Source organism: Psittacula echo (genome assembly GCF_963264785.1).
Source record: "Psittacula echo genome assembly, chromosome: 5".
Lineage (NCBI taxonomy): Eukaryota > Metazoa > Chordata > Aves > Psittaciformes > Psittacidae > Psittacula > Psittacula echo.
Window position 1 is genome coordinate 81,944,312 of NC_137739.1, and position 27,432 is coordinate 81,971,743.

The window sequence follows — 27,432 nt, forward strand, 5'->3', positions numbered from 1 at the left end:
ATTATTCTTCCACCACATCTACATGATCCCTTTTTTTCTACTTTTTTTTTTTTTTTTTTGTTGGTCTGTCTTCCCCTGGACTTCAAAATTTCAGCTTTTTACTGCTTAGCAGTTCAATAGACCTGTTTTCTAATTTTCTAACGTTTTCTGTGTGAAAATTCAAGTAACTTCTGTTTTGGGAACAGCTGCATCATTTTTTTAATGCAGAAGGACCCGAGTTTCGCAAAGATTTGTCCTGTTGTGAAGGTCATTTCACTTCAGTGATCCTGGTCAGGTCAGAGCTTAGGAAAGCAGTTTGGTGACATTAAGTTGTGATAGATGTGCATTGCTGATAAAAGCAGGCTGCCCTGGCACTTCCCTTTCATGCACAGAATATCAGTGTCCATGCAACGAACTGGATAAGTGAACTCACCTCAGTTAAGAAGTGCAACCACTTTGTCTGTCCTGGACCAGATCACTTGCTGTGTGGCCAAGAATCATAGAATCATAGAATAGTTAGGGTTGGAAAGGACCTTAAGATCATCTAGTTCCAACCCCCCTGCCATGGGCAGGGACAGGAAGATCCTTTTGGTGGTGAAAGGTGGTGGGAGGGTGGTAAAGGGGAAGAGATGAATGGTTCAGGGTAAGGGGAGAAAAAGTGTGCATGGGCAGGATGGATGGCAGCACTGGATTAACTTGATCATAGCAGGTAGGAAACTCTTAAGAGCTCTGCAAGTGTTAATGTGTTTTAGAGCTTGTCATCTAAAATTAATGTCTTTATATGCTGGAAAGGCTCTGCTTTTTTCACTAAGGCTTCACAAGGCAGCCATGGCATGCTGTTCTTACAGTATACTGACTGCTTTATCATCCTCTGGTGAATGCATATATATAGACTGTAGGTACTCGCTTCTCTGGGAATAAATAGGTAGGAATGCAGTGTCATTTCAGTTAGATAGCCCTTGACTTAGCATGCTTGGATTACTTGAAGCATTATTCCATTTCTTCCCACGATAATTGGTGAGGCAAATGGAGTTACAAATCATTAGCACTGAGACAGATGGACCAGTATGGCTAGTGTTCTGTATGATCCATGCATGTCACATCAGAATGTGGTTTTGGGGCCTTGTTTGTTTTTTCACATTTGGTACTGATGGGATGCTGTACCTTGCTTCTCCTTAAACTGCAAATGTGCATCTATTTCTTTTAAATCTGTTTGCTTTCTCTCTGCCCTCAAAGGAATGCTGAAAGCAGCAAAAGCTAGTTGGTAACTGTTCATGTAAATGTGAAGTTCCAGACACAGTCATTAATATTATCTTATCCTTGAGCTGACATATGGAAACTTTCTTTTTATGACCTGGGTGAAGAACATTAATGTTAAGTGGAGATAAACAGTAGTCGTGATTTCAGTTTTGCTTCTTCTTAGGTTCATGCTTATATCATCAGCTATCTGAAAAAAGAAATGCCTTCTGTATTTGGAAAAGAGAACAAGAAGAAGGAACTGATCAGCAGATTACCAGAGATCTACATCCAGCTGCAAAGGGAATACCATATCTCAGCAGGAGACTTCCCTGAAGTCAAGAAAATGCAGGTAAGATTATAGATTGCAGTTTCACTGAAACAGTACTAAATTTCTACCAGGATTGCCAAATTGGAAAAGGTAGGGCAGAGTATCTCAGCATTATAGTTTAGAATATTCACAATAGGCAGCTGAAGTGAGAATTGATCATGTGTCTGTTATGGGGTTAGCATGACTTGAAAGCAGTGTGCAAGCAAGAAGACGTGGTCACTTGCTTAGTGTGCATTCACTGATACAGGACTTTAGCAATTGCTGTAAGAATAAAGTCCTCTGTCCTGTTAGTAAATACTTGATCTCTCGTGGCAAGTAGTACTAAAGGTTTTGCACAAAAACAATGGCAGTGGACAGTTATGTGTTAAGCTGGTTCTTACTTTATATTGCTTCTGTAATGCTATCATGTACTTGTGTAGGTGAGGATATCCTTAGTCACATATTATTCATTTTTACCCTACTCCGTTCTTGTTCTTACTGATACTATTTGCTAGTAACAAAGGCAATGTGTTACCTGAAAAATACAACCTCCAACCTGTCTCTTCTGAAAATGGTGCCTTTCAGTTTTATCCTGTCCTTTCGAGCTTGTATTCTATGAAGAGAGAGAAATATTCTCAGTTTATAATCTTACTGTTACTTTTGCCTCTTGTTTCTCTTTTGAACTGTATGCAATTTTGCTACCAACTTCCTGTCACTTTCTCACCTTTTTATTTCTGTCCTCTGATTTGAGGTGAGTTGTTTAGAGAGCACCCTAGGGAAGTACAGCTAATGTTATGTTAGCAATGGTTTTCAATTTATTCCACAAGCCTCAGTTTGCAATTTTTTGGATCTCAGATCATAAGCTTCTTAAATGTCCTTTGAATTAGAAGATAATTCAGCTTGGAAGCTGAATGGCTGTGATGGAGGATGCTTTCTAGATTGACACTTGCATATCATTCTGACAACTTATGTGATATGCTTACACTGCTAATCATAAAAAGTGACGATTGGCTGATAACCCAATCTATAGGGATGCACAAGTGGGGTTTTTTATGAACTAAAGTAACTTGGGAATTGGGTATTAACATGAGACAGCAAATTATAGATGAAGAACAAAATCTATTTCGTCTATGTTTTCACAGGCAGGATTGTTCAAGGGTTTAATGAGTTGAGCTTTTAAAGGGGGTTCTATGGAAAAAGTTGACTCTTTCTTCCCTTGCCACTTTTGTTGGTGATGCAAAACAAGAAAATGAGAGGTGGTCACTTGTCAGTTTGAATACTGAAACAAAATTTGAATGGAACTTTATCAAACTAATAGTGCATGTCACTAAGTCTCAGCAGCAGGTGGCAGCAAATATATACACGAGAGATCAGTCACTCCTGTAACGAGGAGCAGAATTATGAGAAAACAAAATTGTGCCAAGACAGATAGCAGGTTTGACCTTTGCTTTCTAAGGTGTATTGCATGTCATAAATTTATACTGATCAGTTGCCAGGAATCACATGATTTTGTATAAATGTCACCTGAACAGAGTGATGGTTGTTGATTGGCAGTTTTCCTGTGAGAAATCCGAAGTTCTGTGTGCATGAGCAAGGCCACTTGCCTGTGCTTCAGGTTTCTTTGGTTCATACCATTATAGTTCTGATATGTATGGGAGCAGCTCCCTGAGGTGGTAGATGGGATCTGTTAAAGCAGGTTAACACCATTTTGAGAGGGGTTTGGGCAGGTGTGTGCATGTTTGGGGTGTTTGTTTCCACTGTAACTCCCTCTTCCTGATTGGCATTTTGCACGTAGAAATCATTTAATAATTGCCTAAAGCATTTTTAATTTTCTAGTGCTCTGGTGTAAAACGTGCTTGGGCTTGTGTTGGCATAGCACATACCACCTAGTTAAACATCTCGCTGAGGTTACTAGAGTTATGTACAAGATGAAAACTGGGCAGGGACCATAGGACTTCATGAGCTCTGGCAACACTTCTATGAAAACACTGCTGCTGTTATCCCAACTCAGTTTTTCTTTATTGGTAAAGGACACTTCTTCATGGGCTAACCACAAGCAAGGAGTTTAATCTATAAAATCGGATCAGGCCTCTAAACTCTTGCATTTATTTTTAACTTCAAACATTGCATAAGTGCTAGCAGGACTGAGGACCTATTTGCATGTTTCCTTTGATATTTGGACGAAAATCACCAAATGGAAAGTTGTTCAGCAACATTCATCAAGTCCCATGATTTTATGCATTACAGCTTTGAAAATTGTTTTGTAAATGTAATTTAATAGACAAGCTCATACACTGCTACAAAATTGTCTTCATGTGTTTGAATATATTGTGTGTATGGTACGTATGCGTCAGCTTTGTTTTGAGAACTTCAAGAGCAGTTTCAGTTGTGGAAACTGCTTCAAAAGATAACAGGTTATTTTAATCTGAAGCCCATTCTTTAGCCTCTTCAATGTATTGGAAATGTTTCTAACTACTGTCACTGAAACCTTTGTCACTTACAGGAGTTGCTGGAGAATTATGACTTCACTAAATTTCATTCTTTGAAACCGAAGCTAATTGAAGCTGTGGATAACATGCTAGCCAACAAAATTGCCTCTCTGATGAACCTGATCAGACAAGAAGAGAGCAATATGCCCACAGAGATAGTACATGGTGGAGCATTTGATGGCACCATGGCAGGACCTTTTGGCCACGGATATGGAGAAGGTGCTAAGGAAGGAGCTGATGAAGAGGAATGGGTTGTTGCCAAAGATAAACCTGCTTATGATGAGATTTTCTACACTCTGTCACCAATCAATGGCAAAATATCGGGGATTAGTGCAAAGAAGGAGATGGTGACTTCAAAACTACCCAACAGTGTCTTGGGGAAGATCTGGAAACTTGCAGACTGTGATGGTGATGGCATGTTGGATGATGAGGAGTTTGCATTAGCAAAGCATCTCATCAAGATTAAACTGGATGGATATGAACTACCTGGCACGCTACCTTCCCACCTGGTGCCACCATCTCACAGGAAACCTTTCCAGACAGCAGAGTGAAAAATAAAGGGAGAAGAATGAGGGGTTTGGAAATCTTTCAACAAACATGTTGAAACCACCGAAATTTGAAATTAGGCTTAGATCATTAAACCTCACAGCACATTTCACACAAGTTACTGAAATTAGAAGCACAGTAGCAGGAAAAATGTTCATGTAGCTGTTCCTGCTGACCTTCACTTAGACATGCTTATCACAAGTGCCTTGTATAGATCTGTCGTAAGGTGAAAATGTTTTTTGTAGTCCTGCTTCCATGTCTTGCTGCCTCTAGAACCATAAAGCAGAAAAGACCATGTATAAAAATCACTGATTGTCACCAAATCTAAATACTTACCAACCGCAAGTTTCTCCAAACTATTTTAAATAGTGCAAGGAAGCTCTAAATATTAAATTCACCTGCCTATGCAAGGAACATTTTCTACGTTAAAAAAGACTTCAGGCATGGAGTGAATGTCAGCATCTCTATAGTTTAAGAAAAGGCTGATATAAAAAGAAATGTTATTTTTGTTCTTTTTATTATTTAATAAGGGGTTAGAAAAAAAGAAGAGTCTTTTAAGTGGTCAGAACAAAAGCAAATGTGTTTTAAAACTATTGATTATAGCTGGAAATGCAAAATGCTAAAATTATTCTTTCAAGCTGTCATCATTGTGTCTTGTTATCTGAAGAACTTCTGATTCAATTTTAAACAGCACTATATACTCAGTATTACGATTAGAAGAACTGAATCTCCTTTGTTCCTTGAGCTTGGAGTTTCTGTTGCAGTTTCAGTTTAGCTGCTCTCCAGACAATAAATTCCTGAATTGTTCAAAGTGACAACAGAATGTTTTCGTAAGCTAAAAGGATAAAAAAAAAAGAAAATCATGTTTCCATTGAAAATCAAGCCTCACTTTCTGTTAGAAAAGGTGCATTGCTCAAAGTCAGCCTCATCAAAACACATCACATTGTCTTGGGAAATTTTCACTGGTATTTAATTTCTATTTAGAGGTAATTATACAGTTATCGCTATATTTTTTAATATATTATATTTTTAAGAAAAGTTTTTAATGCTTTCTTTTGCTAATGTGTAGTTGACAACCACAAAAGAGAGATTTGATTCCTATGGTGGCAGATGTGAGACAGGAAAGCTATCAGGAATCCTTACATTGACTGTAATAAATGATAGACTGGTCCCTCCAGATGTTACTCCTTTATCAAAAACAGTCTGTGAAAGGAATGGATGCTTTATAAACATTAGTTTTTCTAACAACACAGTCCAAGATGAACATAACGGCTTCTGACTGATTTTTATCAGTACCTTAAAAGAACACAAATATTTGGCCCTGTGAACTTGGGTCTTTCAGGGAGGGCCAGTTCTTCTCTAAAATCAAACTTGGCAGTCAGTTTTGCTCTATGCATGTAAGCAGGAATTGACTTGTATTCCATGTGTTGTATGAAATACCCTTCACATCAAAGGTACTGTAGTTTTGAGCACTTTTTGTTTGTCTCAGCAAGTAGTAGCAGTAGTGCCTTCTGAGACAGAGCAAGCCAAAAAGTATGTTAGCATCCTTGCAGTAGGGGAAGGGAGGGATGTAATTTAGGTATTGTCTCCCAGTTGAGATTTTAGTCACACCTATACATTCAGATTTATAGGTGACCTAAGAAGAGAAAGCTTCCTTCTTCAAAATGTACGTTTGTAGGTTGTCAGTCAGGTTTAATACTTAACATCTTTCTGGACCTCTTATCTTTTGTGTGTTCTATTCTGATGTGAAATTACTATGAACTTTGCCAGGGCTCTATTATGGGAAAACAATGAAGCTATTTTAAGTAATAACAGAAGAACACCTTTACCTTGCCAGGCTTCCAGGCCCATATCAAGGATATCCTGGCATGTTTAAACTGTTCTTGAGGGTTTGCTTGCTTTTTTTTAATACTTCATTTTTCCTTTCATCATTCAAGCATACCAGCTTTATTTATGTTAGACCTAAATTAGAAGCCATATTAGCCTTAGTGCATGTCTGTGCACTTTAGTAGAGCTGTGAAACTTGACCATGAGTCTACCTGTGTGACTGTACATCTGCAGAGTAACTGATTTTTCTATGTAATTTATTTTTCATTGAACAAAAAGTAGTCTAAAAACACTGCAGGAATTGTAAAAGAGGCTGCAGAAGCAGTAATGTATGCTTGTTTGTGATTAGTGTCTGCAGTCAGTAACAAATTCATATACTGAAGACCAATCTGACTAGCTTAGTAAGTAAAGCCACTGGGAGAAAGAAAGCAAAGCTTCTGTATTGTGACTATTATAGTATGGACAAAGCTGAGAGATTCTGGGAAGCTGCTGATCTTCCAACTCTGTCTGCCTTACCTTGCTCTTCAGCAGCATAGGGTTCCAGGGGTGGACACATGCTACACATAGTGGGAACTGAAACTTCCAGGGGTGATGCTCCAAATGCACTGGAGCCATGTGATCCCATGCTGGTGGAAATATCCTTCTTCAGTGAGAGGAGCAGGATAGTTTCTCAGTGATTTTATTTTTCTGGCTTTATTGGTAGTAAAACGGAGAACACAGCTTTTTTTCAGTCTTCATGACAGTAAGGTAGCTTGGGCTTCAGGTAGACAAATTGAAATGCATCATTTTGATAAGTTAAAATATTTTGTCCACTGGGGTTGAAATATTTTGCTTTGCCTCCTGTGGGATTTGGAAGGGGAATGTGTGAAGCATAAATAGGAGTAGAGGTGGATTTTCTCTGTTTATCTGGAGGAAAAGAAGTGTTTCAGGATTGGCATGCAGAGCTACATGTGTAAATGTATTTCTGGATATGTGCACTAGCATTGTACTTCATTGATAGGAATAAAATATGTTTCATTGTGTACTTCAAACGTCAGTTTGTTGCACAGCTAAACCGATACAGTAGGTTGCTGTTGCTCAGGGGAAGGGATCTCTTTTCTCACTACCTCCTCACAGACCCACGGGCCTACTCTGTTTGCCCTGCTGGTGCTCTGGCTTGTCAGATCCTGCAAGCCCATTCAGTTAGTTAAACCAGCCACATGCAACAGTTTGGATAATGTTCTGTGGAGTCAGTGAGTCCATGTGTTAGGAGTGTGAGAAGTCAGGGGGATTACCTTCTCTCATGAAATTGTGCGGCATTGTTATTGGGAACAGCAGTTACACAAAGTAACCTCTGGTCTTAGTTTGATACTAACATCTGCTGAAGAAAGATGAAGATACTGGGTTTGTTGGCCATTATATGCCTAAGATTCTGATTACATTTGCTGTGAGACCATTCAAAATTGCCAGTAATTCATACCGTGAAATCAGTGCCCACTGATGTAGTAGAAACTGCTGCTTTTACCTCCTGCAACTATTCCAAAAGAGTTTTAACACCCAACCCTAGTTCCATTCCCACAGGAATGAATTAGAATTTTATTGTAGATTGGAACAGCAAATGTGGAGCTACCGCTCATAACCACACTTCAGGACAGTGACAGCCTTTACAGCTGTGACACTTGAAAATGGTGAGTTTACAAAGATTTTTAGGGCAGAGTGAGGTCCCAGTTGTTCGTTGGGGATGTTATGGATCTGTGTGGAACCTGGTCTCACAGCAGCAGTATCTGGTCCCTGACTTTCAACATGGTCCCCAGTACTTGAAATGTGCCCTCTTTTTCTTCTTGTTTCCTTCCCTTCACAATGTGCACTCACTTCAGTGGATCTTCATTGTTTGAATTCAAGCAGAGTTTGAAGTGTATGGTTTGATGGGTATGTGTAACAGCACTGACAGAATGCACGTTAACTTTGTTTTCTACTTCACATGCTCACCTTTTCTAATATTTTTGTTAAATACTGTATTTTTCACTTCAAAGGCACTCTTGATTTTTGAGGGAAAGCTTGATCTGTGCAGTGTGCATCAGTTTGTCCAACTAGGCAAACAAAGTTGTAAATTCATTATCGTTGCACTTTTATTACACAAGAAATTCTTTGCAGATACTGTAATATATTTTAATATGCTTTGTAATCATTTTTAGAAAGTGGTGATAAACATTGCTGATTTAATAAACTAATATTGAATTACCTGAGAATTTCTTTTGTAAGCTTCTTTCCAGAAGGTAATCTGTCAGTGACTAGGATTTTGTAATCCTGCTACTTAAGGCTCATAGGCATAGTAGCTATTTGGCAAGCTGCTTATTTTTCCACCTCCATTTATGTATCCACAATAGGTTACGGCTCTTTCTCTTCTGTGTCCTTGAACTTGTTGCTGTAATTACTGCCCACACCAAGGCTGGACTGCAGAATTATATTTTTAAAGGAAAAATGAAACAGCTCCACATCTTGAGCACCTCTCAACAATCAGCTTTTTTATAGCAGAATGTAATTTTGGAGTTTCTTAATGTCTATGCATAAAAATTTCTTACATTCTAAGTATGGAAGATAAATCAAAAACTTCCTGTGTGGATTGAAAGCTTGAGACTTGAGCTGAAAGGCACTTCTTTTATCTTCACTGGCAGTGCTAACCTTGAAAATAAGAGTCGATTCAATAACAGTTTAACAGAAAGTACTTTGTTAATATTTTTGCCCCCCAAAATCCAAGCACATCCTCTACACTGTGCTACCTACTGTTTATAAATAACCAATTACATCAAAAGAACATTAATTTTAATGTTGTGCTTAAATTAATTCCTCCTGCCTCTCTCCCCCTATAGACACACAACTTACTTGAAGCATCTCCAAATACACATCTGTGCTATCAGGATGCCATATTCAGCTGTTGCTCCTACTGCTGTCAGATCTAAGTTGCTGTGGAGTTAAAAGGATTTATATGAGGCAGTGTTAGCAAGCTAGGCTGTTTTGCTGGTGGTGGTCACCATATGTCACATGAAAACAAGTGTTTCATGTGCAAACAATGTTGTGGGTTCCCAAAGGCTCCATTGCTGTTGAATTGCAGTGGCTTGTTTGAACTGTTCCTTATAAAAGTCAGAAGTAGTTTGGAGAAAAGGAGGTTTTAATGAGACTTGGAGTTTGGGGTTTTATTAGCAGAGTGGTGTTTTACATACTCCCCTTACAAGACATGTCAGACTTCGAAAAATATACAGCACACTTCATAGTTAGATATTCTACTCTAATCCACAATTTCTATTTGGACAAGGGGAAAAGCAAACGAATGTCGACACAAGCAGTTCAACTGTAAGTTTTGCAGTAATTGTTACTTCTAATAGTTGGCATCCTTAAACTGTGAAACTTTTCTATTTATGTGTACTGTACTGTTTGGTTTCTCAGAACCATTTTATTGGCTCCCATGTTTGGTGTATTTGTAAGGACTTCGGAGCAGATGCTATCTGAAGCTGTGATCCAAGGCTTTATCATACTACAAGAACTAACTGTGAGTGCAGAGGACCTTTTAGAAAGCTTGCCCTTTGGGCTAGCCTGGTTGTCTTGGATTGGAAGCACCAAAGAGAAATCTGGCTGCCTTGCCGCACTTAGATGGATGAACAAACACATTTGCTGAAGGTGTTTTCCTTCTCTTGGGATTTATGGCAATGAGCTGTCTTCTTGAAGTAAATGCCCAAACTCAGCAAACACCAGTGGTGATCCAAACACAGTCAGGAAGAGGTGTACATGTTTAGCACAAATATATTCAGAAGTCCTGTATCTATATGGCTTTTCTGATCACTGAGAGAAAAATATCTTCTCATGTGAAAACCATGGTATTGAAATAGGTTCCTCTCCCTTTCCCCACAGGACTTCATGCTAGAACAGGTTTGAGGTGCTAGCATGAAGGTGTTTTCACCACACAGGAAAGAAACTGTGGTCTCAGTTACTTTCTGGTCCAGTGAATACTGGAAAGTCATCAGTGCTAGGTCTACCTTGTTCTCCCACATTATCTCTGAGATGGAGCTTGTCCATGTTCTTTCCAAGATGATACTAGTTTGGTCACCCATGTTCAACTTCAGTCTGGAGCTCTAAAGATTTCATCGTAGTGAAAGTAGCTCATTTTACATGGATGGTACATACCTCTCACCAGATGCTGTATTTCAGATGCACTGTAAGATTTCTATGTATGATTATCATTTTTAAAACATTTTTTAAACAACTGCTTAGCAATTTCAGATTATTCTGTATTTTTTCTCAAGATGCATTCGTTTCATGTCTAGTCTGAAAATAAGCCGTTAGATGACAATGTAACTGTAACCAGTAAGTTCACTGCTTGGCAATTTTAGCCTGCAGGAAGAGTAACTGCAATATTTCTTCATTTTGCACTGCCCTGTTTCATCTCTTGTCTGCTAAAATATCCACCCCTAATGTTAACTGTTTGTACAATGCTATGTCTTTTGCCAACTACTCTCAATCATTCCACGCTACTGGGTGGCCATCACAGTGAAACTGGGATAGCTGGGGTGGGAGGGAGCTGTGACCGTAGTCAGTAATCTGCTGACTGAGACAGCAGGGGACCAAAACCTGACAGTATACCACAGCATACACTACCCTTGTGGTGCAGTCCTCTGGCATAAAAGGTGCTGGATGCCAATCTGCATGTAAGTCTCACAATTTTGTTTCAGCTTAAATAAAGCTAAATGCTTTATCACTCCAATATACAAACAATCTCCTAAAATACAGCTGTAAAGGACAAGTTTTGCTGTCATGCAGTGGTCTTCCTTAGTAGCAATGAATAAAAATGAAAACATCTGAGCCAGATGATAAAAATACACTGGTTAGATCTGGCATTGCCAACACAGTGATTTCTGAGGCCAATTTTCAGTTTGATGTTCAAAATACTAAGGCTATTCTGTCACTTGAAACCCTTTATCTACAGATGAAATGGAAAGAGAATTAAAGTCCTGTGTCCCATGTGTTCATCCCTCAAAGACTTTGAAGCTCTTACGTTAACTATTTGAGGTTCAGAAACAGAAGGAAAATTTCAAGATAATATAAACAGCTCTGAGGAGAAAATGTCTTTAATTCATGACTGAACAAGCAAACGTATATTTTCTGTTTCAAAAAGATGACTGAGCTTCTTCGTGCCAGGAAAAATAAATCCATCTGATTTTGTTTTAAGCCGTCCTCTTTTTCAAATGCAGTGAGGGGCTCCAGTTCCTTTGGATGATGTAATTCGACTGTTCTGCTTGAATTCTGCTCCCTGTTGATGTCATGTTGCCACTAGCCAACTATTCAAAGAGAAAAGCAATTTCTAGTTTAGACTAGAGCATGGGGAGGCTGAGGTTTGTAACAACCCAGCATCCTGGGATGCCGGTTTAGATCTTCAGGCAGAGCTCAGCTTTAAGAAGAGCTGGGGCTCCATCCGCTGGGGATCCCTCTGCCCACAGCTGGGTGACATCAGCGCTGGGAAGGCAGGTATGTGGGGGACACAGAGGGGTTACGTGGGGGTGGAGAGCTGAAGCCCTTTGGGAAGAGACGCTGAGAGAAGTATTTGGCTATTTAGGGACAAAGTTCAGCTGAGAGGCCTGTGGAAGCTGGGAATCAGTGCAGGCTGACAGCTGGAGATGTTCATGCCTCTCCTGCTGCTTTTGACTAACTCCCCAACTTTTCTTCAGCCTTAGTATCCTAAATGAGCAAACAGCTTCTTGCAATAATTACTGCCTGCTGCTCCCTGGTGTTCTCAGTATCCAAAGCATAGCTCCTCTGTGCTGACTAGGTCTAAGATTCACTGTAATTGAAGATGTGTTCAGGAAATATTCTGGGATCATGGTTCACCTCACCTGCATCCACAATGCCTTGATGAGACTGAATATGAGCTGTTTCCTGCAGTTGGGGAGGGTGACAGGGAGGATGGCTATTTGTGGGACCCAGGCTGTTGGCTCCAGGCAGCTTACTTGGCACAATGGAGGCTACAAGCCCACGGCCCAGAGCAGGGGTTGCCTTTCTGCTCCACAGAGTTAACGCCCAGATGTTGTTTTGAGACTCTTACATGTGGAAGCAGCATGGCTGGAGACACAGTGGGAGGTACAGGGGCTGAGCTGTCACCCATGCGTTTGCACTTAACATATTCATTTTCTTTGAGATTTGGGGAACCTTCTTCTTAGCAGAGATCAGACAGGATTTTCACATACCTTCAGGAGGAGCATGTGTATGCAAAGCTTATGCAATGGAGGGTAACAGGCTGTGCCAAACCTTTCACCTGAGCCATGTGAATAAACACAGTCGTCTGCAAGAGCGGGCAGGAGTATGGCCACATGGCTTTTAAATCAGGGCTGGCTTTGCTCAGTGGCAGCTCAGAGCATAGATGTATTAGCTTGGTGCAATGAAGGGGTCATTCAGTTACAGGAGTGTCAGCTCTGAATGGCTTTATGTAGGGATGCTTTCAAACATGAAGGCATCTGCACCTGCCTGTAGCAATGTATTCCCTTCAGAGAGATTCCTGATCCCAGTGGGCAAGTGCATTGATTGGGGAAGCCCAGGGCCAAGGAGAACTCTATAACTCCATAGGGCCAGGGATCTGCTGTCCTAGGACAGCTCATGGAGATCAGCTGTCACTCAGGTCAGCAAACTTGCATCTACAACCCTCTGCCAGTCCTCTGCCAGTGACTGTCACTTTAATGCTCTTTATAACACAGGGTTAAACATTTCTTCCCATCTTAGACAGCAGGAATTCACATAGGAGTTGTGGGAGGAAGAGGACTATATTTAAAAAAAACCACCAACAACAAATCGAATTTCAAACAGCTATAAAGGAAGTGCCACATCCCTCTTTGTTTTACATGGTGTTTCCAGGAGTAGCAGAGCAATGGGGGAAGCGCTTACGAGCAGAGCAGCTTTAGGGCTGCAAACCAGGCTGCTTGGGTGTCAGGTTTGTTTGATTTCCAGCCTCTGTTTCCCTTTTGACAAGATAGTGGGCAGATAAGAAGGGGTGCTGAGAAAACCTAACACGTCTTGAGTGGCTGCCGCTTTGCAGAGGGAAACCCCACATCAGGGTCCTTCCTCTTAAGAAACAAGAAAATGCTGCTGCCATTGTGGAAAACCACTTCAGACTTAAAACAAGGCAAAAGGGAGGGTGCTTTTTGGGCCCTTCTTCCTGACGTCAGTGGCAGGGCTCCCTTTCCCTGCGAAGGCAGCAAGAGAGGGACCATAATTAGCCTGGAGGGGTAATTTTTCCCTTGCCTCTCCAGGAAGCTGCACACAAATATTGTTGTGCCTTTCCTCTTACCTTATATAAATATAAATATATATAAATATATAAATATATTATATGAATATATAAGGATATAAATAACTGAGGAAATGCTTTTATCAGTGTCACATAAATGTCCACCATTTTAACTTTGAACTGTAGATAGACACTACAAATGGAGATTGATATTCAGGAGTTAGTGAAATTTTATACCAGATCTTTGGTTGCCTTATATTGTCATAAAAGCAAAGCCAGTGTTCCACACATTTAATTGTTTAGTAAATAATTAACTTGCAGTAGGGAGAAACGCTTCCTTCATCCAGGGCCAATTCACCCACTGGTCCTCTGCCTACTATTTGATAAGAGCGAGGGCATTTTCTTAACACACACAACCTAGCCAACCTATACCATATTTAAGACAACAGCCTATAACCCTGCCTTCAGAAGAAGATAGGTATAACTAAAATCAAGACAGAAAAGAGTAGAATTATAACCAGGCAATGAACTTAGAGAAGAGATGTAGGTAGTTGCTGAATTCATATCACTTTTCTCCTGTCCTCCTAATCACATTTAATGATCATTAAGAATCACATTGTATTAGTTGTTTGGTGAACAGAAGTCCAGAAATTTGAAGGGAATATTTTGAGTAATACCTGTATTCGTCTTTTTCTTTTTAGCTGTCTTATGTGACACTATGTATGACATTTCTGTTTTATGAGCAATTGCTTTTATTATGAAGATACAGATTTAGTTCATAAAGTTTTATCTTTACTGAGTTTTGGGGGACTGATTCATTTCTTCTTACGTGTTTTCTCCCATCACTTTGTATGCTAACTAAGCTACACTTGCCAGAAGGCAAAATACTGCTATTCCCTCATCTCCAAGCTGGACATCTTCATTTACAGCTTCTGATTTCAGATGCCTGCCTGTTTTCTAGTAGTGTTTCCTAGCAGCAACCCTCTGGTTCCTGGCAACAATGCCAGGTCAGTAAGTTCTGTGCTTACACGGCCTTGTAAGTGACAGAAAGGACTCGCTGCTGTGTAAGTTACCAGAATTATTTTCTCTTTTGTTGTTAATGAGAAATCCATCAATGGTAAACTTTGGAACCAGCTGACACTGCCAGCTTGATCCCAATTTGTCCTGCCAGCAGCAGGTATCTGTGTACATCAGCTTCTTCAAAACAGTGACAGGAAAATTCTGACGCTTCACAATTTCACCTTCTCATTTGCTGTATCCCTATTTAACCACTTGGGAATCACCCTGATCTTTGTACTCTCTGCTGTGCTTTCTTTCTTTCATTTTCAGATGCCACTGTCAAGTTCAATTTCCCAGGTAAGAATTCCTTTAGAAAAGCAGCCTGTGATCAGTCAAAGCCTTCAGTGCAATTGTGGAAGATGCTCTTTCTCAAAGCATCACCATGGTGGATGACTATTTTCACTGCTTTGTAGCAACTTTGGTGCCATTCATATATTATTTTTGAATGTAAGGATAGGACAAGGCCTGTTACAACCTTTACTCATGGTGTTCTTATGGGTTACTTCATTTAGATCAGATGAGAGGTTCATAGGTAGATCATAAATACTTGGTCTCTGTGTCTGAATTCAAAGGTCACTTTTCAGGAAAAGAGCAAGCTGAAGTAGGAATAGGAGTGGATCTACAACTGAAAGTCATTCTCCAGAGTGACCAACCGCTGAATGCAGAAAGGCGTTCCTCCAAACCTGAGTAAGTCCATTTTTTTTAATGTTTTTTGATCTTTTTCTGGTAATGCATCATTATAGCCAGCTCTGGCTCTTAGCGCTACCTTTACATCCTGCAAATGCAGATAATCTGTTAGAGACCTGTCTTCGGGTAGTCATCTACCAATGCAGGGAGCATTTCTAACTTTAATAAAACAGGACAGCTGTTGTGTGTAGCTCAACAAATGATCTTCCTTTGCACCTAAATGAAATCAGTTTGGTCATTGTCCAGGATGGCTGCAATGCTGAATAGCAACCCTTTAAAAAAAAGGACCTCCCAGACATTCTGAGAACTCTTTGGCAAATTCAGAAATGGCATTATGGTATGGTTTAACTATATGGTCTTATTACATGGGAGTGAGTTAATATCGCCCCTCTGGCAGGGAAAGGCAATTCTTTGAATATCTGTGCTCCAGATGGAGCAAGTAGGCAGTGCTGAACTAGCCCAAAAGGTCAGAAAGTATTATGAGGATCTTCTTTGTAGTTTTATTTCAAACTTTGCTAAATTCTTCTTAAGGCTTTCATCTGTGGTCGTGATCCTTCCCTGTGTTGCTGCTGAATTGCCAGGCTTCAGTGCTGTGCCTAATTTGCTGAAGTCAAGTAGTGGGGGTTAAGAAACATCTGGGGCAAAAAAAGTAGAAAATGCAGTAAAAAAATAATTGCTTCTGCATTTCCCATAGCTTTTCATCTTGTAAAATGGCATCATTTTTCATATTTATTAGACACAATGAACTATCAAGCAAGCAACTTCCAATTTGCAGTGACTGCTGTTGCTAGTTCCCTATTGCTGTCTTCTCACGCTAGGATAGATAATGGGGTTTTTTTCAGTATTTCATGTTTTATGAATTAAAAGAACACAAAGGTCAGAACTGGGCCCTCACAAACGGGCACACAATATTTAGGAAGCAGGTCACCCTGCTCCACACCTCTGCAGTTTGTCAAACGTTTTCATTTTTCATACCCTTCTCCCTTCGCAGTGGATTGGCAGCTGCAGCCACCTCTCTCCTCTCCCTCTTTTACAGGTTTCTTGGTTTCACAGCTAGGCTGATATCCAGGTGATACTTAGAGCTATAGCAGTAGTCCAAGCAGATGATTTCTGGTCACTAGAAATGTCTGTAGCATGGATTTTACACTGATTTTTTAAATTTATTTAAATTATTCTCTTGCCTTCGTAACAGCTTGGTCACTGCTGTTACAGGTTTACATCATACGTGAAATGACTCCGAAAGAGTTGTTTGGTTGAGCTGAAATCTAGTTTATTGTGTCACAGGCTCTAAAGGGAAGACTCCTATCAAATCTTCCTGAATGTTCAGCTGGGTGCTGTAATGAATTACAAGCCTGATTTTTCATTGATATGGATGAGGCAGACAAGTCTGTGGCAGCCTAGGGAAGCTTCCTGACTCCCAGTCTAGGAGCTTGTCCATGCGACTATGTGTCACCATCCTTACAGTGATAGATATGCAAACTATGAACTCATGAGAGGAAAGAACCGAGTTGGTTCCATTTCCATTCTAAGCAGCTATTTGTTTTCTGTTGGAAATGCTGTGGTCTGAAAGCCAAGAGCAGCATCTCAATCATTCCTCAAAGAACATAACACCCTTTCGAGCATTGCATTGGAAGTGATTTGCAGACCCCTCTTTCTGACAGGGTCTAAGATCCGTTCTCTGTCATGTGCTGCCAGCACATCCAAGGAAGCTTTTGATGGCTTTCAAATCATGGGGCTTCTTATAGGAGCAAGTGATTGGGGGGAGACTGAAAGAAAGAAAGCTGCACAGATACATGCTACATTTTCATCCTGAAATTAGAGATTCATTTCAAAAGGGAGAACTCAAGTAGGTTAAAACTGAAGTTGAGTGAAATTAAAGTACAAAGTACAATCAAAAGGAAATTAAGGTATTATACTGGGTGTCGTATTGAATCTTGTACCTGTTGGGGCTGGGTTCCCTACATACACTGGGCATGTTACTGGTTTTTGTAGCTGGCTCAGCAGATCTCTTTAGCTCTGAGCACCTCACTGGAGTTTCTGACTTCCTAGGTCACCATGGGTACTGAATATGAGAAAGACCACATCAAAAAGCTACAGGAGCAGCGTATGTCCATGCAAAAGAAAACCTTCACCAACTGGATGAACAATGTCTTCTTCAGGAATAATGTAGGTAGCTCCTTCAATCTGGGCATTTTTTTCCCTTGTTTTTATTGCATTTCTTTCACCCACTGTTTCCTTTTTTTATGTGGTTTTTTACATATCTTTCTTGACTGTTGTCATTACACATATGACAAGGAAGACTTTGACTAATCAGAATGCTCCAGCCTACAACTTTTACCTTACATCTGTCTCAAGGTTTGCAGTCTTAAACCAGGGTTCGCTTTTGTAGATGTATATAATCCTGTCGTATTGTGATGTCCACTGTATCTTGCTGGTCATCTCAGAGGAAGATCTTTATTTTCTCTTATATCTCCTACGAGTAAAGCATCTACAAATGTCCGGACTTCCCCAAACAATGCTGAGTTCCTAGTTGCCCAGCTGAAATTTAAGACTTCCTGCTTTGCCTGATCAGTCCTGCTTGAGTTGCTGCTCAATGGCTCTGAAAAGTTGCCTTAAGTATAGCAACTTCAGTCAGACATACTACCATGCAAGTATAGACCAATTTGTTTCCAGTAAGTCTCAGACTTCCAGAAAGCGTCAGAGCTAGTGTACAGTTGATTTGTGTTTGCAAGGGAACTCCAATATATTCCAAAAGTCTCTGGACTTATTTGCAGATACACTGATTCGAGGCAAAAATGATGTATTTGTGTCACAGTAGCGAATTGCATCATCTAAAACCAGTTCCGTTTTTTAGAGTCTGTAGCTGATATTAATGAAAATGGACTTTGGCAGCACCAGGCAGGACCAGGACTCTTGATTCAATTCCAGGTCATCATTATTATACGATGCTTCAGAGCTACGTGCATTTTTTTCAGTGTCATGTTTTAAGTTGGTGATTGGTGCAAAGGCTCCCTCAGGGCACAGAAAACTTTGAAGTTTCTTTTTCTTATGGAATGACCACAAAACATATTCTCATACCTGCAGAAAGCTAGGTTTTTATGGTGTAGGAAATGATTTTTGTTTAGCTACAGATAAATACATCTACCTTCTCATTTTAAAAACACCTTCAAGTTCAAAGATCAAAATGTCAGTCTGGACTTCCTGCACAGTACTTGTTCATGTATCATAAATGCATGGGGGAAAAAAGCCTGCGAGAGCATTCCAAACCATATACGGTAAGAAATGGTGCAGAGACTGACGGCTTATCTAGGTCTTCTCAGCAATGTAGTCTCAGCTTTTCAGCACACACTTTAATGTGATTGGGTCATACTACAGCATACTACAGTATTCCCAGTTTCACTGTTGACTACTTTAAGTGTAGTGCTAAGGATGCTATTGGGTTGGATTTGTTAAGCAATTTGTGATGGGTATCTTTATGAGAAGACTGATGCAACAAAGCTATTAAAATTACTGCTGGGTGAGGCATAAAGCAGACATATGAAGACTGTCTCATTACAAATTTTAATGGAACTATTCTTCATTTATAGAAGTGTCACAGAATATAGCAACTTTTGACTTCTTTTATGGTAATATACCAGAGGCAGAGTTTTAATTTTATTTAATATGCAAAAAGAAATAAAGCTTGGCAACTAAACAGGGAGTTTTTCATGGAGATAATCAGTCAGAGAAAGTTGTGAATTCTTGTTCCACACACAGTACAGACTGAAAGTTTCTCTGAGTTGCTTTTACACTTTCACTGTTTTCTTCTTTCTCTGGAGAAAAGATCTGTTAAACTGATTAATAATTGGTCAGGAGTGAAAAAGCACTTGTCTATTATTTGTCTCTTTTTTTGACCCTACATGTAACTATTTCTGAATTAAAAAAGCTACTATTTCAGATTTTTTTTTTTATTAATTTTTTTTCTTTTTCTGAAGACTATTTAAAGATTATTTACTGTGATTTCAGAATCACAGTAAATTATTGCGGGATATATTTTAATGACACTTTAGATGGTTAATGGCATAAGGCCAAAAGGAAACACCCAAGGCGAGTTCTTGTTAGGTCAGAGTACACACTATGTCATGTTGTATCACCTAAGCACTGGGTGACTTCAGCACTGGCAGCAATGAAATACATTTTTGTAAAAGAACTTAATCTTTCACTTAGTGTGAGACTCTGGCTAAAAATATGGATACTTTGGGTAGCAGCACAGCTCCAAGCAGGACATAATAGACTTTATTGAATGTATTGAGTAAAAAACAAGTCTATGAATGGGATTATCAGCTCAATTTTTAAATGGAATGCACTGCTCAAAATAAAAAGATTAAAAGATTCATTTGCATTGAAGTAAAAATGTCAGCATTTCCAAAATGTTTGATTTTGAAAATGCTGGTTTCTATTTTATTTTTCAAAATCTTCCGCTTTTTTTCAATATTTGCTCAGTTGTGGGTTTTGTTTTCCTTCACTTACACCTGCTTTCATAAATAGTGTCAGATCCATTTTTTGTGAACTCAGGTTCATCACTTTTCACACACACGCACTGACATAACTCAGTGAAACAGCAAGAAGGTGTTGTTTAGGATTAGAAGTAGAGGGGTCTGTTAGCCAAACGTTCAGCCAGAGTCTGTATTGTCTGACTGGTCTTCACAGGCAAATATCGAGATACAAGATATTTACACAGACTTGAAGGATGGCATCTCTCTTATGCAACTCCTGGAGTTGCTCTCTGGAGAAGCTTTGCCCAAACCAAATCGGGGAAAGATGAGAGTGCATTTTCTAGAGAACAACAGCAAAGCCATCACATTTCTGAAATCCAAGGTAAGCTAATATTGATATTAGAGATCACAACAGCTTATGTACGTTACTAATTATAATATCCACCTCTAATACACAATAAGATAATCTTTGAAGACAGGCCAGGGGTTTTATTAAGAGAAAAAAAGTAATCAGATTTTAATTTCTCTGTTATTTGAGTAACATGACTCATAAACAGCTAATGATCCCCCAAAACAGGTCACATCTAAACGAAAATGTACTGTATTTCTGTATCTTTCTAGTTGTTGTATTTTTCCACATGCTGGGGGAGAGCAGACATCATTAGGCAAATGTGAAGCTACCTGGTAAAAAATGATTCTAACAGTTTCAGCAAGTTATTGCAGTGGGTTTATTTATTCTAGTTGTGCATCTTCATTTCAGCTACAAGTCAGTATGTAATTTTTTTCATTTCTGAACACACAATTTATTCTAGACCTCTTTGGAAAATCACAACACAAAACTCTGTGCCATGAATTCCAAAGGAGCAGAGGAGTTTCATAGCAGTAGATGTGGGAAAGAACATAATGTCTGGATTTTTGCTAACTAAAACCCAAATGCAATACAGCAGAGGGCTCCAGATAACACATGCCTGCTAAGGATATTACACTGTGTAAGGCCCAGTGGTATGTGCACATCCAGGCTTTGCCAGCTGGGCCAACCAACCATCGCTTGTAAGTCCAGCCTCCAGAGACAGAATCATGCAGATAACAGGAGCCAGTGTAGCATGCTCGGACTTCTTGAAGAGATATGGCCTTGTCGGCAGAATAGAAACTACAACCCTGCTTACTGATCATGTAATAATGGAGAAGGCAGCCATGGATGTTTAGTAGGATGTTTGTACTGTTTAGCGAGCCCAAGAGCTATATGCTGACTAGCTGGCTGGGGACCAGTCAGGTAGAGTTTGCCCCACTGGAGGAAAGGAGCACCAAATTGTGTTTTCTTCCTCTCCTTAACTGCCAGTTTTCAAAACCCTTTTAGGAAATTTAAATCTTTCAGCTCACCATCCCTTTGCTTTTGCTGAAACTCTTTTGGTACACATGAGAGCTAGGGTGTGAACATAGGAGCTCACAGGTATAAAGAAAACAGCATGAACACTCTCTTCAATAACAGCTTCTTACACCAGCTATCTTCTTCAGAGAGCTGGACATGAGTACTTTTATGCTGAATGAGTATTGGTTTATTAGCAGGTACAAGTGAAAGTGATTGGTCCTGAAAACATTGTGGATGGTGACAGAACCTTAATCCTGGGGCTTATCTGGATCATTATACTTCGATTTCAGATTTCATCTATCAAACTTGACAAGGTAAATCAGTGTCTTCGTCTTTTTGCTTATTTAGAGTGTTTTAGAGACTTTGTAGAATTTAAGCCTGGCAAGAATATTTTGATGACATTTCCTGACCATTTTGATCATGCAGATCTTCTATTATTACCCAGTTAGTCAGCCAGCAATTTCTGAAACCAATTGAATCTATTTTATATTTTCTCGAAGAGACAGAAAACAGTAATGTGGAGATAGATAGGACATTCATCTATGAATGATCCTCTCTCCTTTGAATCCTCTCTTCACAAAGAAGAGCATGAGGAACTGGCCTCTTTTTACTGGCTTTTGACTCCAGAAAGGATTTCTTTGATGGCAGTTCTCTCTAGATTTGAACTGCAAGCTGCTCCTTTACCCTTTCTCTGAAGAAAAGGTATTCTTTCTGAAATTATTTCACATGTACTCTAAGTACAAGAAGGATAAGATCCCAGGAAGATATTATGAAAGTCAATAATTTCTAACATTAGACCTGGACACACTATATTTTGTTTCTGAGTTCTAGATCAAAGCTAAGGAAGCAAACAAACTGAACTTTGCTTTCCACTTGATTTCTACCAGACTTACAGAAGAAAAGCATTAAAAAAAATTTAAAACTTACTTTTCACTTTATAATTTCTGAGTTCATTCAATTCACTTCAATAGAAAACTTCTAGTTTTATGTTAAGTCATTCTACCTTCATGGCAGATACAGTCTGCAAGGGGATTTGTGAATAGGACAGAAGTAATACAAAGTGATCTTTGGGAACGTAAGCATAAACCCACTGATGCTACTTCCATATATTGTTCACACTGATTTTTTCTTTTCCCTGCTCTCTTCACAGGAAGAATTTGGAGGCAAAGCTGATGTTTTCTTTGCCAATGAAGCCTTACTACTCTGGTGTCAGCATAAAACTGCCAGCTATTCCAATGTGAATGTGAAGGACTTCTCCAAAAGCTGGAGTGATGGGCTGGCCTTCAATGCACTCATACATGCTCACAGGTAAGAGCTGATGGATCAGTTCAGAAGGAGTTGCTTATTGTTGACTCTAGCTCCAGCACAACTTGTTCCAGGGTATGAATTGCAAGTATTTATCAAGAAACTGTCAAACTCCCTCTTTGCCCTTTCACACTGAAGACTCTCCTTTCTTAATGGGATATTCTCCCTGGGGAAGGAAGGACCAAAAATCTCCTGCTTGGTATTTCCTTTAGTTGGGCATAACATTGAATTTCCAAGGGAGTATCATCTGAACAATGATGCCCATTATTTGGTCTTAGCCCCTCGGTCATGTTCCCATTGCTCTTTTTCAAAAGTTATTATTTTAGAGACTGGTTTTATTGTATATACTTCATGAGCATGTATACATTCTGATTCAACCATGACAGAGTAAGAAAACTCTCAGTCTCTTTCTTTCTCCCTTCTGTGGCCCTTTGAAAAAGTATGAAGAAAACAGCCCAGGGCAGGAGAGAGGAACCACTGGGAGAACCTTGAACATTTCTTCTCCCATTAAAAATTCTGCTACATCTACTGGGAGGATACCATGGTGGGATCCTGTAACTTCCCCATTTTCAGAATTGCCTCTGCAGTGGGCTTTGGTTTTCACCCATAAGTGAAGAGGAGAAATAAGTGAAGGGCAGAGATTTGCTGCAAGTTGTACTTCAATTTCATAAGGGACAGTTTTCTTCCTTTTATGTAGGCAAGGGGTGATGCTCGTGAATGAACCTCAAGGTCAGACAGTAATATCTCATTCCTTAGACTAATAAGCAGTTTATGGTTTATAATCTGAAAGAATTTATGACAAGGATAAATCTTCCCTGCCATGCCCTGTTCTTCTCCTTGCCCAGGCCTGATCTTATCCACTATAGCTCACTGCGGCAGGACCAGCCCATCAAAAACCTGAACAATGCCTTCGATGTTGCTGAGAAAGAGCTAGGAATCATCAAACTGCTTGATGCTGAGGATGTGGCAGTGCCCTACCCAGATGAGAGATCCATAATGACTTACGTGTCACTCTATTACCACTACTTCTCCAGGCTGAAACAAGGCCAGACAATACAAAAGCGACTTAACAAAGTAAGGGCATTGCTATCTTCAGAAGTTAAATGTTAATTAGGTAAAACTAAATTTATGTTGGAAATATTTGGGGTTTTGTGATTTGGGGGGGTTTGTGTGCAAGCTCAACTTCAGGATCATTTGAAATGAATCAAATGGCACGGCTATTTAAAAGACCTTTTATCATCACCTGAATCTTGAGAAGTGTCAGTAGACTCTGATCTCTAAAGGGGATTGCATTTATCTCAATGAAAATGAATCCCTTTTTGACCTCACAGTTTCTGTTTGAGAACTGATGTGGCTCAAAGGTAGCTGGAGGCAACACAGATCTCATTAATCTTGGGAGGATTACTGCTATGCAAAATCAGGCCTAGTCAACAATTTTGTGATTTAATAGAAAGATGATCCCTTATTCTATGAGACTACTTTGTATTTTCATTTCCTGTGAAAATCTTTATCCGTTCTTTCTAACTCCTTAGACAGGTACAAAATGGAAACAAAAACCAAACAAAACGAAACAACACCCAACAAACAAACAAACACTAAACAAACAAACAAAAAAACCCAAAAAAACATTAAAAAGGAGGGAGCACAAAAGAAGGGGGAACACTCGTAGAGAAAAAAAAAAAACATTCTGTCTCACATACAATCACGAATTACATTAAAAACTGTTTGCATCCTGTTGATAAAACTGAAGGAATTATGACATTCCTTAGAGAGAATTTCTATGCTCGGAATAATTTGGTTTTGTTTTGTCAAAAATACAAAACAAATAGCCTGAAGAAAACCTGTACACATAGGATGGGTCCTATGTGAACATCTGGACTTTGAGAGCTGCCTGTGCACTTGAGAGAGAGGATATGTTGGTCAATGGGAATCACAAAAATCCAAACTAATAATTCCTTCCAATATCTGAAGGGGGCCTACAGGGATGCTGGGGAGGGACTCTTCATCAGGGACTATAGTGATAGAACAAGGGGTAACGGGTTCAAACTTAAACAGGGGAAGTTTGGATATAAGGAAGAAATTCTTTACTGTAAGGGTGCTGAGGCACTGGAATGGGTTGCCCAGGGAAGTTGTGAATGCTCCATCCTTGGCGGTGTTCAAGGCCAGGTTGGACAGAGCCTTGGGTGACATGGTTTAGTGTGGGGTGTCCCTGCCCATGGCAGGGGGTTTGGAAGTGGATGATCTTAAGGTCCTTTCTAACCCTAACTATTCTATGATTCTATGATTCCCTGGTGGTGACAAGGTGAAAGCTTTGGAAAAGCAGGCTTGCTCAGCCAACAAAGTGGCCTGGGATAAGAACAAAATGATCCCGAAACATGTATCAGTAACAGTGATGTTCTCTGAAAAAAAGAATTAGATGAGGGCAGGGCTTGGAACTGGGACAAAGATTGGGCAGCGGTGAGGAGACTGGGTAGTAGAATTTGACTGGTCTACATATGAGTCTCTGGACTTTGGCCAGCAGACATCATTTTTCTTCTGATAAGCTTGAAATAGTCCTTGTGTCACCAAGCATGTATTAGAGGAACTATAAGGATCAAATAGATCCTGTATTTGTATTACAGAGAAAACCAGAAACAGTATCTCTTATTCTGTCCTTTTTAAGATCTTTTTGTATTCCAATGTTTTTTCCCATTTTGTACAGACTTATTTATTCTTTCTTTTCTCTCTCCCTTTCCATTTACCCGTTTCTTTTTCCCTTTTTAATTTTTAGCCTATTTCTAATACTGCATTCCAGTCTCCCTGCATTTCTGTCACACACAGACATTCAGAAGGAGAATGAGACAGATGTTAATCTCTTCGTGTCCTTAGTCCCCTCGAATAGGCAGCCCTATTTACTAATAGGATTGAGGAGGGAGGCCTGAACGTGCCAAGGAAGCCTTTGAGTTCAGACTAGTTTGTGACCAGGATGGCAGACAGAATCAGCTCAAGGAGGTAAATCTCCTTTCTCACTCCCATGTGAGGTGGCCGTGCATTTGCTAAGATCTTTCAGTGAGAACTGGTACAATGGCAAAAAATACAGAAGGGAGCCCTGATGTCATGGGCTGCTTTTTCTAACTAAAGGTTAGTGCAGTTTACTCCTCTTCCAGGGCTGCGACATTTATTCATTGCCAAGTGCACTTTCTGACACATAAAAGCAGATTATCACTTGCATTTCCTCAGTGCCATCTCCCTTACTAATCTGCCTGGCTGGAGCAAGCAGGCTCGGGGGAATGATAGAGGCAGGCAGCATTGTTCGGCACTAAACCTGACATCTGCAGGAGGACTACTAAATTAGGGCGAGGAAAAAATATAAAGTAAAAAGTCAAAGATGAAAAAAAAAAAAGAAAACTAGAAAGAAACAGTGATTTCAATCTATCACTTTATTTCATGATGAATTTCCTTCTAAATCTGTGCTCCAGTATTTACCTGAACTTGAAATAAAGGCAGGTCAGAACACAACTGAAAGAGATCAGTGTCCTGGACTTGGAAAACCAGTGTTGAACCAAAGTTAACATTCTTACCAAACCCTTTTTGGCTGTGAGACACTCTAATAGTTTATATAAAGAGAAACAGCTCCAACAGAAGAGATTTAGAAGGGGCTCTTGACCACAGTCTGCTGGGGGCATGTGAGAGAACAAGGATCTTGTCGGATGGTCTCCTAACAGTCTAAGGTGATGAAGCTAAGAGCGTGTAATTGCATATGAGACTGGGATAGAATGGTTTGGGGGTCAGGAATAAGAATGGAAAAAAAGAAAAACAAATCTGTTTTCTTCTTTTTTTTTTTTTTTTTAATTGAGAATGGGAAAAAAATATCTGCTTTTTCCATTGTGAAACAAAAAATCTGAATCCTCACTTTGAGCTTCGTGTTTTCTTGTCAGGCACAGAGGCACTGCTGGCAGTCTCCACATGCATGCTGTTTATTCCAATATTAACCTTTTATTAAATAAAAACTAAAATGAGGCATTAAATAATATTCATTTATCTGTGTTATATGGAAGGTTATTCTAGGATTTCACCTGGCCTCAGATGTGACAGATGTCACCACATGGGTATAAAAATACGACAACTGTGGCAACCTGCTTGTTAAATACTATTTTCCTGACACATATTCAACTGTTTGAATCCTAAGCTTGGTTTGTAAAGATGATGTTTTCTGTTCAGCCACCTTGCTTCATTCTGCTTCTTATGTGGTTTGTGCATTCATATTCCCATCACAGATCGTGTTCTTCCTGAAGGAGATAGATGACTTGAAGCTTCTATATGAGCAGATGGTCTCTGACCTCCTGAAATGGATTAAACAGAAGGTGACAGAACTGGATGACCATCATTTCCCTAACACTCTTCAGGAAATGTGGCTGCTCATGGCCAACTTCAAGACCTTCCGCACTGTGGAGAAACCCCCCAAATACCAAGAGAAGGGCATGATTGAAGCTCATCTTTTCAACATCAGGACCAAGCAGAGAGCTAACAACCAACGGCCATACCTGCCCCCAGAGGGGAAGATGCTGCGGGATGTGGAAAAGCACTGGATTATCCTGGAAAAGGCAGAGCACAGCCGGGGAAAAGCACTGCAGAAGGAGATGCTGAGGCTAGAAAGGCTGGAACAGCTAGCTCAGAGGTTCCTGAAGAAGGCAGCCCTGCGTGAGTCTTACTTGGAAGACATGAAGAAAGTGATTGGAAAGCAGGACTTCTGGCCAGAGAGCGTAGACAGGATGGAGGCTGCAAGTAAGAAGCTGGAAGCCATTGTGGCAGACGTACTCCCTAGGAGGGAGCGCTTCACAGCTTTGGATGAAATGGCCACAGTCATCAGCCAGGGGAATTATCATGGCAAAGATCAAATCATGCAGAAGTGAGTGACAGATGTG

The 27,432-nt window shown here is 39.9% G+C and overlaps 2 protein-coding genes across 2 annotated transcripts in view; both read left to right on the forward strand.

The window, feature by feature from the left end:
• EHD4 (EH domain containing 4) overlaps positions 1 to 8,607 on the forward strand; it is a 32,025-nt gene extending 23,418 nt beyond the window's left edge. Inside the window, exons 5-6 of the mRNA XM_080619415.1 lie at positions 1,403 to 1,567; positions 4,029 to 8,607. Of these exons, the coding sequence (XP_080475541.1) occupies positions 1,403 to 1,567; positions 4,029 to 4,565 (702 nt within the window). The 3' untranslated portion in view covers positions 4,566 to 8,607. The remainder of the gene's footprint in view (positions 1 to 1,402; positions 1,568 to 4,028) is intronic.
• Positions 8,608 to 17,434: 8,827 nt separating this feature from the next.
• SPTBN5 (spectrin beta, non-erythrocytic 5) overlaps positions 17,435 to 27,432 on the forward strand; it is a gene marked incomplete at both ends in the record, with an annotated part of 91,492 nt that continues 81,494 nt past the window's right edge. Inside the window, 6 exons of the mRNA XM_080618721.1 lie at positions 17,435 to 17,545; positions 20,069 to 20,236; positions 21,418 to 21,537; positions 22,374 to 22,531; positions 23,374 to 23,602; positions 26,785 to 27,416. Coding sequence (XP_080474847.1) covers positions 17,435 to 17,545; positions 20,069 to 20,236; positions 21,418 to 21,537; positions 22,374 to 22,531; positions 23,374 to 23,602; positions 26,785 to 27,416 — 1,418 coding nt within the window. The remainder of the gene's footprint in view (positions 17,546 to 20,068; positions 20,237 to 21,417; positions 21,538 to 22,373; positions 22,532 to 23,373; positions 23,603 to 26,784; positions 27,417 to 27,432) is intronic.